Here is a 14,789-nt window from a genome sequence, read left to right as displayed (position 1 = left end):
GAGTTCATCTCCCAGTCCTGGGGCTCCTTCCCCCCGACCCCTGGGGCCCCTGTTTCACATGTTATTTTTGCTGTTGCCTTTCTCCCTTGCTCCCTCTCCACTCTCTGGGGGACAGCTAAGGATGCAAGCAGCGTGATCAGGCCTTGGGTATGTTGGCAGGTTGGGCCGCAGCAGGGTAGATAAGCGTCATTCTGTTCTCACACCCTGTGGCAGGCACCGTCCTGATTACTTAGTTTTGCATCACCTTCTAGGCTGGTGGTTGCAGTGGAAGAGGCCTTCATCCACATTCAGCGTCTCCAGGCTGAGGAGCAGCAGAAAGCCCCAGGGGAGGTGATGGACCCTAGGGAGGCCGCCCAGGCCATTTTCCCCTCCATGGCCAGGGCTCTCCAGAAGTACCTGCGCACCACCCGGCAGCAGAACTACCACAGCATGGAGAGCATCCTGCAGCACCTGGCCTTCTGCATCACCAATGGCATGACCCCCAAGGTGCGCCGCTCCGGGTGGGCTCTGCCACCGTCATCCTGGCTTGTCACTGAGCCAGTTGAATTTTAGCATGTTACTAGAAGTGATAAAATCGAAAGGCATCTCTAAAACTCAAGTAATAAGAATTAGTGATTCTCACTTATTTTATGTTATGTTAGTACAATTGTTTTTTTAAATGTGCCTTTTGAAGGCCTCTGGATTCTAACAGAGGAGAGAATTTCACTTGGAGACAGTATGGAATAGTGATTGGAGACAGTATGGAATAGTGATTAGGGGTGCATTGTGGACTCTGGAGCTGAACTGATTCATTCTAACCTGGCTCCTCCACCAACTAGATGCATAACCTTGGGGAGATGGCAATAGCTCTGTGCCTCTGTTTCCTAACCTGTTAATTGGTTAGGATAATACTAATAACTATCTCATTTGTATGTTTTGGGAACTGAAAGAGTTAATTCATGTGAAGTGCTTAAAACAGTACCTGTCATATGAGGATGGACTAAATAGCTCTTATTATTATTGGTAAAAAAATAGAATGGCGTGAACCCAGGAGGCAGAGCTTGCAGTGAGCCGAGATCACACCACTGCACTCCAGCCTGGGCGACAGAGCAAGACTCCGTCCAAAAAAAAAAAAAAAAAAAAAAATGCCGTCAAGCATTTTGGGTGTTACAGAATTAGTTTTACTGAGTGGTCTTTTAGATTATGATATTTAGGACACTTTAAGGAGTGTTACAAGAAACAGCCATGTGTCTAATAGAGAGTTGTGGCCAAGGAGGCAAACTAGAGTAAAGATATAGCAACTGACTTCTCTACAGAGAAGTGGGTTCAAATCCTGACTCCACCACTTAATTGTTTTGTGACCGTGCACAAATTACTCTACCCTCTATTAGATACATGGCGGTTTCTTGTGATATCCCTAAAAGTGTGCTAAATACTGTAATCTAAAAGACCATTCGGTAAAACTGACTCTGTAACACCCAAAATGCCTGACAAAGCCATAGCATTATTTTTACCAGTAATAATAATAGCAATTTAGTCTGGCCTCTTCATATGACAGGTACTGTTTTAAGCACATCACATGAATTAACTCTTTCAGTTCCTCTGCACTTGTTTGCTGTTGTGTCAATGAGGATAATAATAATATCTCTCTGACAGGGTTGTTGTGTAAGAATTGCATTAAATATGGCAACAAGACATGTAAATCGCATGGTAGAGAGTAGATGAGCTTGGCATGTGGTACACGTGTAACATCTGGTATCTGTTTTCTATAAGGACCTCTGTTTATATGTTGCACTATATGTGTATCCTGCTGGTTACATTGTCAACCAATAACTACCCTTAGGAAAGCAATTTAGAAATAGTAAGAAACCAAAAAGTTTTCTGTATTGATTCACTAATCTCTCTCCTAGGAAAACTATTTAGTACAATCATATATACACATGAATATACACAAAGGTGGTATTTTGCAAAACAATCTGTAATACCTCCACAATGGAAATAACTTAAAACATAACAGTGGTTTATAAATTATGGTGTATCACCTGTTGAATCATGAAAGAATCTGTTAGAATAGTAAGTTACAAGAAATAGAATGCAGAAACGTGAATACTGTGGTTGCAGATGAGGAAAATATGTCTGCAGGTATAAAATGATGGCTTCTATCATGTAGAACCAAAACAGTTGTTTTTCTTTTTACAAGATTTTAGTTTCCTGATTGCTTTTTGTTTCATTTAAAAATTTTATACTTTTCTGAATTAAAAATAATAGCTGTTTTTGGTATAGAAATCCAAACATTAAAGTATCATGTGGAAAATGAAATTTTCAGCCCCTGCCCCAAAACACTTTTTACTGATAAGGAGTTAGTATATATTCTTTCAAATATATGTAGATGTTTTTTAAGCTGAAATGGGAAAACAAAACAGAAATGGGGTCATTGCTCTCTCTTTCTCTCTCTCTCTCTGTGTGTGTGAGTGTGTGTGTGTGTGTGTGTGTGTAAACCACAGGCGCACACCACCATGCCTCGCAATTTTCGTATTTTTTGTATTTTTTTGGTAGAGACAGGGTTTCACCATGTTGCTCAGGCTGGTCTTGAACTCCTGAGCTCAAGCAATCTACCTGCCTCAGCCTCACAAAGTGCTAGTATTACAGGCCACTGCCCCGGCCTATATTTATCATTCATTAGATAGATGGATAGATAGATAGCCTATATATATCATTCATAGATAGAGATTTACATACTACATCTCTCTATATAATGTATATTATCTTTCTCTCTATATATGTAGAGAGATATAGATATATAAAACTTTGCTTTTTTTTCTTAAAGCTATCCCTTGGCTGTCTTTCCAAGTCAAGACATACAGATCTTACTCATACAGATATAACTACAGATATAACTCATTTCTGGTAATAGCTACGTCTTATTCTACCAAATACCATGATTTATTCAACTGATAGTCTGTTGATGCACATTTGGATTAAGAAGTCTGTTGATGCACATTTGGATTAAGAGTTTTCATTAGTGAAAGCCAGGGGCTGGTTGTATTTGTTAATCAGATTTTATTGGCACACAGCCATGCCCTGTTATTTATGTATCACCTATGGCTGCTTTCACTCTGCACCGATAGAGCTGAGTAGTTGTGACAGAATATGCCTTGAAGGCCGGGCACGGTGGCTCACGCCTGTAATCCCAGCACTTTGGGAGGCCAAGGCGGGCGGATCAGGAGGTCAGGAGATTGAGACCATCCTGGCTAACACAGTGAAACCCCGTCTCTACTAAAAATACAAAAAATTAGCCGGGCGAGGTGGTGGGCGCCTGTAGTCCCAGCTACTCGGGAGGCTGAGGCAGGAGAATGGCGTGAACCCTGGGGGGCAGAGCCTGCAGTGAGCCAAGATCGCGCCACTGCACTCCAGCCTGGGAGACAGCGAGACTCTGTCTCAAAAAAAAAAAAAAAAAGAATATGGCTTGAAACGCTGAAAATATTTACATCTGTGGAAAAGTTTGCCAACCCCTGGTTTAAACAGCATTGTGGTGAATACTTTTTTACATATGTATTTGTACAAGTATTTCTGAAGCCTAAGTTTCAAGTAGAGGAAAAGCCAGGTCAGAGTTGTAGATCCTACCAAACTGCCCTCCTAGGGGGTGTACTTTTGCATGCTTTGCCTCTAACATCTGAGATTTTTTATTTCCCACATACTCGGGAGCATTGGATGTTATTTTTTAAAATCATTGCCCATCTAACAGGAGGAAGTTAGTTTTTAATTCTAACAGGAGGAAGTTAGTTTTTAATTCTTCTAATTTATATTTCTTCTTTTTTTTTTTTTCTTTGAGACGGAGTCTCACTCTCTCACCCAGGCTGGAGTGCAGTGGCGCGATCTTGGCTCACTGCAAACTCCGCCTCCTGGGTTCACACCATTCTCCTGCCTCAGCCTCCCGAGTAACTGGGACTACACGCGCCCGCCACCACGCCCAGCTAATTTTTTTTGTATTTTTAGTAGAGACGGGGTTTCACCATGTTAGCCAGGATGGTCTCAATCTCCTGACCTCGTGATCTGCCTGCTTCAGCCTCCCAAAGTGCTGGGATTACAGGCATGAGCCGCTGCACCAGCCTATATTTCTTTAGTTAATAATGTGATAGAAAAATTTTTATATGTTAACTTTCCAGTAATATTTATTCTCCTATAAAATTATTGTTTTAGTTTCATTTCTCTAATTGTTGAGTTATTTTCTTTTTCTTGTGATTCATAAGAGCTATATTTATATTAGAAGTGTGACAGTATGCAAGGCCTTACTTTTCTGCCTTACAATAGATGCTCCACAGATGAAAAAATACATACCTGGCAGTAGCAGCAGGGTGTGAATAAAAGAGGATACCGGGCCGGGTGCAGTGGCTCACACCTGTAATCCCAGCACTTTGAGAGGCCGAGGCAGGTCGATCACTTGAGGTCAGGAGTTCAAGACCAGCTTGGCCCCCATGGTGAAACTCCGTCTGTACCAAAAATACAAAAAAAAAATTAGCCAGGCATGATGGCACATGCCTGTAATCCCAGCTACTCAGGAGGCTAAGGCAGGAGAACTGCTTGAAACAGGAGGCGGAGGTTGCAGTGAGCTGAGATCATGCCATTGCACTCCAGCCTGGGTAACAAGAGCAAAACTCTATCTCAAAAAAAAAAAAAAAAAAAAAAAAAGGATACTAGTTAAAAACTGTTCGCCAGGTGCGGTGGCTCACGCCTGTAATCTCAACACTTTGGGAGGCCAGGCAGGCAGATCACTAATGGCCAGGAGTTCAAGACCAACCTGGCCAACATGGTGAAACCCTATCTCTACTAAAAATACAAAAATTAGCCGGGTGTGGTGACACATGCCTGTAATCCCAGCTACTTAGGAGGCTGAGGCAAGAGAATCACTTGAACCCGGGAGGCAGAGCTTGCAGTGAGCCGAGATTCTGCCATGGCACTCCAGCCTGGGCAACAGAGTGAGACTCCGTCTCAACAAAACCAAATCTGTTCTTGACTCTGTCTGGGACCTGATTGATATATCCCAGTATGTTTCTATCTGTATTACTGGCTCATTTCATTCTTCCTTCCCCTCATGGCTAAATCAGTGTATTTATTTGATTTAATTCGCATGCTGTCAAACTCCTAGTATGTGCTAGGCACATTGGAAATTCAAACTAAAAAAACAAAACATACTTCCTGCCCTTCAAGAGAGTGAAATGTAGTGTGGAGAGCAGACACGCAAGTCAGCAATCACTTTGAAAGTAAAGGGTCACACGAGAGTCAGTGATTACAGGAGCCTGGAGAAGGACATGTTAATCTGCCTGAGAGGTTCAAGAGAGGAGGCTTAAGAAGATTTGAAGGGCAGGGAAGAATGAGCTGAATGACAGTATTTAGCTGGAGGAACAGCATGTGTATCAGAACTCCATCGAGCCAGGTGCCACTGGAGCAGAGAACTCAGGAGAGGGAAGGGGACATCAGGTCTGGGCTTCCCTTGGACTGGCCATGTGCACACTTAGCCCAACATGGAATAACCATTGCTTGCTTACCATGCTAGGCATTGCTATGAGTGCTTTTTGAGAGCTAACACTTTCATCCTCACGGCAGCCCTGTGACTTAGGTAGTGTCACTGCGTCCACTAATAGAGAGTGTAAATGACTTGTGCAGAATCACTGCTAGTAAATGGTAGAGCATGCGTTCTTGTTCATGCAAGTATATTCAGCTCGTATTTCCTGACTGCTCCTTTGGGCCCGACACAGCCCTGGCCCTGAGAAACTTTTGGTTCAGGAGGAGGAAGACATGGAGAAACACATCCAGTAGGACCATACCCTAGGAATGGAGTGATGCAGCCATGACGGCTTCCATCCAGACACTGACACCAGCCACCCCATTTTCCCTTCCCTCTGTGGGTAACACTATTCTTGCCCTTGGTGGATAGTAGGTAAAGGGGAGTGAGGAAGTCCAAGAAGTCTTCCCTCCCCAGTAAGGACTCAGTTGTGAGGGTCTGATGGGAATTGAGTGTGATGAGCTGGGCTCTGGTCTAAGCTGGTTTATTTGGAAAAAGTTCTTCATAGATGTGAGAGTGGATAGCCGCCTGGCAGGACTGCCCTTAAAATGGGCTGTTTCTTCCCTAATGGCCTTTCTCCTCTGCTTCCAGGCCTTCCTAGAACGGTACCTCAGCGCGGGCCCCACCCTGCAATATGACAAGGACCGCTGGCTCTCTACACAGTGGAGGCTTGTCAGTGACGAGGCTGTGACTAATGGATTACGGGATGGAATTGTGTTCGTCCTTAAGTGCTTGGACTTCAGCCTCGTAGTCAATGTGAAGAAAATTCCATTCATCATACTCTCTGAAGAGTTCATAGACCCCAAATCTCACAAATTTGTCCTTCGCTTACAGTCTGAGACATCAGTTTAAAAGTTCTATATTTGTGGCTTTATTAAAAAAAAAAGAAAAATATATAGAGAGATATATATCTATGCCAGAGGGGTGTCTTTTTAAAAAATTCTTCTTCATTGCTGACTGAAACTGGCAGATGATTGACCAGTATCCTTTGACCATCTGCACTTTATTTGGAAGGAAGCAGGGGCTGTCCACCCTGAAAAAGAGTGACTGATGACATCTGATTTTTGTCGATGGGACTTCTCAAGAAGCCGTTCCCTGGAGCTTCTGTTACAGCTGTAAACCAAAGTGGAGCTGGTGCTTCTTGGGAGCCTCGCCTTACAACTAGTTCCTGCCTTTCGTCCAGTACCAAGTCCCCCGTTGCTTCTGGTCAGCCTACTTGTAGACTTCCAGGGGACACATCTTTATTCTGTTTCAGGAAACCAGTCACGACACGTCCACATATGTATTTGTGTATGTTAATGTCCAGTATCACATCACCCATGAAAGTCGTGGGCAGTTCAGGAGATACCTGCCTTCGTCTTTGTTCTTTGTTGCCTTAGGTTCTTCAGAGACAGATCACAACAAAAAATGTGCACTGTCGTTTACAGCTATTAAGTGATTTGGTTTTGTTTTTTTCCCAAAGAGAAAAGCTACCTGCCCTGTTTCTGATCCCACCCCTCTACTGGCTTGAAGCAGGTAGCCCTTCCCCAGCCCTGCAGCTGCCCACCTGGCCTCCATGCCATCCTGCCCCACCTGGCTGGCAGCCCTGGTTCTCCATGTATGCCCTCCGGCTCTTTGTGAAGCCTCAAGTCAGTCCCAGCATAGGGAAGTGTGGGGTGCCCAGCAGGTAAAGCACAGGGAGAGAGGGCAGCAGGAATGCCCCCTTTAGGCTGCAGCAGGAGCCCCACACTGCCCAGTTTTCCTCCCCACTGTTCTACACCAACCAGGGGAGACTAACACTGTGACTCTGGGATTGGCAGGTGCAACTTGGAGCCACTTAATTTCCTGGGGATGTAAGTTCTTCCCAAGTTTATAGCAAGCTGCCCTGCCAAGGGACACCAAACCATGCCAACCACGCTGGCAACTGCTGCTGTCCAGTCCCTGTGTTTTCTGACCACTGTCACTGTGCAACTCATCGCCTCTGCCACTTAGGACCAGGAAACAGGCTGGTTTTGCTCCCACTCTTAGTTGCTGATAAAGTGGGGTGAAGGAAAATGGACACTCTGCAGAGTTTGGGGAAGGGAGAGTGGGGAGCCCATCTTCTTGTCCAGAAAGATTCATCCGCAGTCTGTCTGTTAAACACAGCTGATTTCAGTGGGCTTTCCCCTGGCCCTGGGGGAGCAGACACTGACTGGGTTGTGGGCAGAGGAGCCATCCTGGCGGAGCCCTGCTGCAGAGAGCTCCTTCCGGAGCCCCATCCAGACCTCTTGCACTGGGCTGCCTTTGCCTCCATTTGCCTTCCCGTATCTGCAACAAATCTTTTAAAAGTGTTCACTCTTGCTTTTTCCAGTATTTTGGGTAACCAGCCACCTTGCTGTAGTACAGGATGACATTGTCGAATGCTCTTTGTATGTGTGCACAGCCCCTTAGTCCCTTACTGCTTCATGCAGTCCGCAAGTGATACCGTGTTTTGTGTCATTGTAAAAATCAAAATTCGCTTTGGGTCTTTGTAATACACCGTACCTGAAAAAGTAAACAACATTCTTCAATTACCAGGCTTCAGCTTGAAAAGACATGCTGGAGAAGAAGGAAGGGGGAACCCATAGGTGTGGCGTGGAGCCAAGATGTACTATTCAACTATGTGGTTCTGTTTATAAAAAGCACATACCATGGAACCATGGCGCTTTTGTTCTTAGTTTTTGCTGTTAGATCCCTTCAAACTGGAAGTTCCTTACAATATCTTTCTCAGGAAATATTTTGGGAGATGGGGTAAGAGATGGCAAGTGTGAGACGGGCTGTGTCAGAGGTTGCTACGTCATGGATACAGTGCAGTTCCAAGTGCCATAAGTGTATATACATATAGTTAATAATGACAGTGTTCATCACCATTCTAAAATACTGTTCTTCCAACCCTATCTTAAATGACCAGTCCAAAAGGGGTTAAGCTGGATTCATTTGCTCTGGCATGTGCATTCCCAGCAGGGTGAAGAAAGGTTTAAATTAAAGAATTTATTTTCTCTCTCCCCCTTCCTCTTTCTCCAAGTCTTTGCATAGGAGAATGTCAGACATTCAGAAATAACTGTTTCTGTTTTAAATTGAGTATTGGTTTTTTTATATTGACTTTGTATTGAGTTCTTTTTGAAAGAATAACAAAATAAAATGCAGGATCTTTGTAAAGCCTTTGCACTTTCAACCTCTTTATAGCTTGAGTTACTGTTGCAGTGGGAACAATGTAAATGACATTTAAAAGATTTAAGGTTTCAGAAAGCTGCATCCCACAATTGAACACAATGCATTTTTATTTCAATTCTTGGAACTGGTAGGCTATTCTTTTTAAAAGGAGGTAAACTTTGCCCTAAGGCTGGTAGAACGTACGTTCACATTATAGTAGACAGGATTTCATTTGCCTTAAATGTTTAGATTTTTTATAATTTTCAGCCTACATTATTAAAATTAGAGCATTGAGTGTTAAAGAACTTAATGAGGAGTCTGTGTCTGAGATGGCTGTCTTCCCTGGTGATGTTTTAACTGGTAGCTAATTTGTTCTTAAATGTGTACTTTTGAAGATAGGACAATTTTTATAGTCCATGAACTGAATGTTAAAAAGTTCTGTGTGCATTCTCAGAGAAGATTTTAAAGCTATATAGTTCATCCGTCCTTTGCATTATCAAAATGTTAAATCAAATGTATAATACTTTGGCTAAAATTCATAAAGTAAGCCCTAGAGAAAATACTTGACCATCAAATTTTTGCCCAACTATCATCACCTCCCTTCCCCCACCCCCGCCTCTGTTCTTGCCTTTTGACATCTACATAGAAGACAAGTTCTTTATAGCAAATGGTAAGAGGCAGATGACCTGGTGTGTTTGCCACGTTGTAGTTCATTGCCTGGGGCTTGGGACTCCTTTTTTAATGGAGAGACTGGCTGTGCAGGTGTGTGTTGGATAGGGATAAAGTGCTCACCCCTCCCCTCTCTACAGTAGTTGGTGGTAGATTTCTCTCTCATTGTGCCTCTCATAATCACTTTCGAGTGCATGCATTTACCTAAGGGCTGTAGCTCTGTGGGATGCTACCAGCGTATTGGACTGACAGAAATTGATTACCTTGCCACTCCAACCTATGTACTGAGTGAGTGTTCCAGCCACTCAGTGAAACCAACAAAAGTGAGTCCTTGGTTTACCTTCCAATCTGGGTCCTGCTGTGTAAGTATCCCTAAGTGGGGATGCATATTTGTTTGCGTGTTTTTATTTCCATATATGTGAGCATTTCTCTGAGTGTATGACCAGACGGATAGCACATTTATATGTCAGACATCTTAACATCCGTGTTGTCTGTAGCAGGTGCATAGCTCAGCAGATACGTGTGAATGTGTATATAGCTGAGTGTGTGAGGGTGTCTGTGTTTCTGCAGTCCTCTGTGTTTGAGAGATTACTTAAAAACCCTGTGTTTTGGGAGGTTGCTCTAAACCAGTGACTTTTCCGTCCCCTGCTTTATTCCTTTCCCTCACTGACACTGGCTTCTCCCCCTAGAGTAAATGGCTTTAGCACAGCACTGTCTTCTGGGGAGCCTGCTGTCCTGCAGGCAAGTCCATTAAACTCTTCCTTGCTTTAGGACTCTGAAAACAGCAAGAAACAAACAAAGAAAGGTCAAGCTCTAAGAAAATTACTGCACAAACTTCACTACCCTGGAAGCCTTACTAGATATTTCTTAAGGTAACTTAGAAATTGGGCTTTATTTTTAAAAAGTGATAGGTTACTTAAAGTAGCACAGAAATGTTAGCATATTTATTTAAATAGTCCTGCAGCAGAGACCCTGCGATTGTAAAGTGATTTAAGTGTTTCCGGGTAGTGTTTGTGATTTATGGATTTGTTACCAAAAAAACAAACAAAAAAAATCACTACTGTGAATTTACTACTATGTAACCTTGTGGTCATATTTCATTATAAATAAAATAAGAATTGCTCTTCTGCCCACCGTTCTTGATTGGTATTCAGTGCAGTAGCGAAATGAGATAGTTTAGACACTGTGGAGATAACTGCATTGAGCTTTAACCAAGTGTATACTCAGAAAATTCAGTTTTGGATCACATTTTGACAAAACATGTTTTGGTCAAAGAAAGGAAAGGCTACTAACACATTTATCAGGTATTGTATGTCACAGTCCCTGTTCCAGCCAGCCTTGTTATCCCCGCATTCTTTCAAGATAGGAGTCATCTTGGTTTTTCAGGTGAAAAAAGGAAGGTCAGAGAGGAAGGGGCTTGTCCAAGGTCTCATGGCTGGTTAACAGAATTTCAAACTAGATGTTTGATTCTAACCCCTCGGTCCACTGTACCTTGAAGTATGGTCTAAATGATTTGGCGCTTCTGGATGTTGAGGAAGGACCTAGAGACACATCCTTGAACTAGAACCTGGGGTGAGAGTTCACTGGGAGGCAGGATCTCTTCTTTCACTTTGGATTTACACCTTGCCCTTGGAAAGCTTCTCCACTATGCTAGCAAATATCTTAGGATATTTGATGGAAATAACTTGAGAATCCCTTCTAGAAAACCCAGCCTTGCCAGTGTTAACACCTGCTGCAAGACAGGGATGCTGTTGTTCTGGCAGCCCCCCTTTGCTTTTGCCTGGCCCCACCTTCTGCTCCCACTCTGCTGGCTTGGGCAAGATGTGTGCCTTGGGCCTTGGGTGCAGGGAGGCACGCAGGGGCTTGACCTGGCCTCTCTCTGGTGCCATGGCACCATTATGCCCCAAACTTCTTCCCTGGTTGGAGTGAGAGGGGCTGTCCACAGCCCCATCCTGTGGGGATCTCGAGCCGGAGTCCCTGGCCTGGCCTCCTTGACGTAGGTGTTCTCAGCAAGCAGTTTGCATCCCACCGTTTTACCCACACTTGCCCCCAAGACTTTTGACAGAGCAGACGTAAAACAGGACTCGGAAAACCATTTTTCTCTATTCCCATATGTAGTAAGTTTTGATTCAGTTGTGCATAAACCATAGTTTTCTGCCCTGCTGTTTGCTTTCAATGGAAGATAGTAAAGGGAAGATGGTGCTCATATGTCTCCACGTGACATCTCATTAAGAATTAAGATGTGATGGATTAGAAATGTAAAACTTCAGAGTAAAATTAAATTTTAGGGCTCTATAAGTCCCGTTTTCCCAGGTCCTGTTCCGTTTCTACGTAGATAACCCAATTTGTTTTGTCTATGAACTAAGTCTCTTTAGTGGGTTGTTTTAGAATCTCTCCAACAAAAGAACAGATTCCTAAAGCCAGGTGCAGCACTGTGAAAAGTTTCTTTCAATATGGCACCAAGACTCTCTACCATTTATGTCTCTCTCAGCTTACAAACATCAGCGTTTTGTCCTTGTCATAGTGGAAGAAAGACACTTATTTTAAGCTTTGGGGGCGAAGGTGACAAACCCCAGGCTTTTATCTTGAAAGTGTCTTTGGCACTTCTCTTGGCACTGAAGTGGTATTTGGATAATATTATTTGAATGTACAGTGGTTTGGTTTTGTATGTGCTTATCTTTATCTGAGCTTTCGCTTGTGGGCATGGCCTTTTGTTGTGAAGTTGCTCGTCATTTAGGAGTGTTTACTTCTAAAAAGCCTTCAGCCTAAGAAAGCTTCATCTGTGGGGACCGGAGACTGTTGCTCAGGGAGTTCGTGATGGGACTTGGGCATCTGATCTGCAGGTGACAAGTTTAGTTCAACTCAAGTTGTAGGGAATTTAGACAGTTGCACATCGTCGCCGTTCTAGGGGCCTTGTAGAAAGACGCAACAGTTGTTTTTCATTTACCAGCACCTCTCAGTTATAGAGGTAATGGAACATTCACTTACTTTTCATCATCATTCTTTCAAAAGTGAACATACAAAAATCTAAGCTTTGGCAATAATTTATTTTTATAATAGTTTACGGTAGATTTTAATTAAATGGCAAACTCCTCTGGGACCCCTAAGTTATGGCGTGATTAACCAAATTTGATTTCCAACAGTCATTTATGACCACAACTATTGCATAGAGTGCAGGATGCCAGCAAAGATGAGGGTGGGGGCAGATACTGGCTCAGTGATTTAACTCACATTATAGATGACCCTTTCCTCAACAGAAATGCTACTGAGAGAACCAGAGAGGCCTGGGCCAGGCAGGTCTTATTTGAGAGGAGATTATTTGATAATTGCTTTGGTTAGAAGGACTTTACATTTCCTGATTTCAAGTCCAGCACCAATTTAGAAAGTTCAGAGATGAAACCACCTGTTTTTACCTGACAGAGTCATAACTGTTTGTGTAAAAATGTGGTCAGGGATCTTCTTTGTTCTTTCTGATTAGTTAATACTGTACATTGTAACCAGGAAGGGCAGTTTTGCCAACCAGCCTCTGCTCCTGGTCACCGTATGTGTATGCCAAGGCCTGAGTGAGTTCCTGCATAAACTGGGTAGTGGGCTCTTTTGACACTTTTGCAAGCATGTAAATGAATGAATGACACTACCAGCAACCATCTGTACAGGTCCATTTACTTACATTCATAAGGTTTATGCTATGAAACTTCTTCTCATTGTGATGTCAGTAACAGAGTTAGTGTCTCTGATGGAATAGTGTACCTGTCACCCAAGTTATTTTGTTCCTTTTTGGGTCCTCCAGTATAATCCCCCCCTCATCCCAATTAACTGTAAAATGTTTTACACGTCACATTTTTTGTACTGTAAACTTGGAAAATAAATTGAAATATCAAATCGTATCTTGTTTCTTTTCTTTATGTGATTATTTCCATCTAAAAAGTTGCTTACTTTTTCAGGGACATTTTTCACTCGTTCATAATTTTGAGACCTTCAGAATTTCCAGACAACCTGTCATATTTCTATAAAAACCAAGACAATTGTGATGGATTGGGAAAGTAGAATTACCATTGTAACAAAAACTACTGGTTGTCAATCATTTTACAGTGAAGAAAATGTTTTGAATAGACAACTAAAAATGAAATCCTCAGGCTCTAAAACATGGAGATGAAACAGATCTTTTGAGTAAACCAGCAAGTGGAAAGGTATTTGAGTCAAATAAGAAGAGAGAAAAGTAACAGACCTTGGGTTGATGTGGGAGGTGAATATTGGTTTATTTTTCTGAGTGGCTTGGGAATTCAAGTTAAATTATCAACTGATTTTAGATAGGTCTATTTTAAGGAAATTTGATTATTTGCAAAGAAATAAGAAGCTTGTTTTCTGCTAAACTCAGCAGTAGAATTTTGACAGCACACAATCAAATTCTTAGCTATTGCATGGACAGAAATTAGAGAAAGCAATTGACTCGAAGATATTCATTGGTTAGATTATTGACAAGCTGCTTCTTTGGGCCATTAAGCAAAATGTACACAATTTATATCTGCATAAGTAAACCCTGCTAATATACTTTGTGCTATCATTTGGATATTTGTTCCCACCAAATCCCATGTTGAAATTTAATCCCCAGCGCGGCGGTGTTGAGAGGTAGGGTCTGAAGGGAGTGATTTAAGAACTTGAGAACTTGGGTCATGGGATGGATCCTTCATGAATAGATGAACGCCCTCTCTGGAGGAAGTGGGGTGTGAGTGCGTACTCGCTCTGTTAGTTCCCTGGAGAGCTGGTCGTTAGAAAGAGGCTGGCACCTCCTCTCATGCTTCCTCTCTCACCATGTGATCTCTGCACACACTGGTTTTCCTTTACCTTCTGCCATGAATGGAAGCAGCCAAGGCTTTCACCTGATGCCCAGTCTTGCAGCCAGCAGAATTGTGAGCGAAATAAATATTTTTTCTTCATAAATAACCCACTCTTAGTTATTCCTTTATATCAATAAAAACAGACTAAGACACCTTGTAAGCTCTGTTACCCAATAGTGCTGGGGAATTATAGGTATTCTGGTTAATCAATTATTCATCCACCAACTCAATAAATGAGTATCTTCTTTGTGATGGGCAAAGCGCTAAGTCCTATGGATTCTAAGATAAATTCCTTGCCTCTAAAGAGCCTGCAATTTAGTGAAAGGACAGACATGCAAATATATGTTATACCTTAAATGCTAAGTGACATGATCCAGCGATGCACAAAGCACAGAGGGGAAGGGGCACCTTCAGGTCACCTAGACAATTGGATAAATGGTGCTATCACCCACCCAAACTAGGACTCCATAAAGAGGAGAAGATGTTTAGGGGAGAAGGCAATGAGTTCAGGTTTTGTTGTGTTGAGTCTAAAGTGTTTGTACAACATCAAGTCAAGATGTCCAGAGGCAGTTGAATGAATGTATCTAAAA

At 42.6% G+C, this 14,789-nt stretch overlaps 1 protein-coding gene across 1 annotated transcript in view; it reads left to right on the top strand.

Moving 5' to 3' along the window:
- The window catches only part of VANGL1 (VANGL planar cell polarity protein 1), a 56,142-nt gene extending 42,899 nt beyond the window's left edge, over positions 1-13,243 (top strand). Inside the window, exons 7-8 of the mRNA XM_032154897.2 lie at positions 252-486; positions 6,134-13,243. Of these exons, the coding sequence (XP_032010788.1) occupies positions 252-486; positions 6,134-6,394 (496 nt within the window). The 3' untranslated portion in view covers positions 6,395-13,243. The remainder of the gene's footprint in view (positions 1-251; positions 487-6,133) is intronic.
- The last annotated feature ends 1,546 nt before the right edge of the window (positions 13,244-14,789 follow it).

The sequence above is a fragment of the Hylobates moloch genome, unplaced genomic scaffold (genome assembly GCF_009828535.3).
Source record: "Hylobates moloch isolate HMO894 unplaced genomic scaffold, HMol_V3 SCAFFOLD_5, whole genome shotgun sequence".
Lineage (NCBI taxonomy): Eukaryota > Metazoa > Chordata > Mammalia > Primates > Hylobatidae > Hylobates > Hylobates moloch.
Note: the sequence above shows the minus strand (reverse complement) of the source record. Positions and strands in the feature narration are given on the sequence as shown.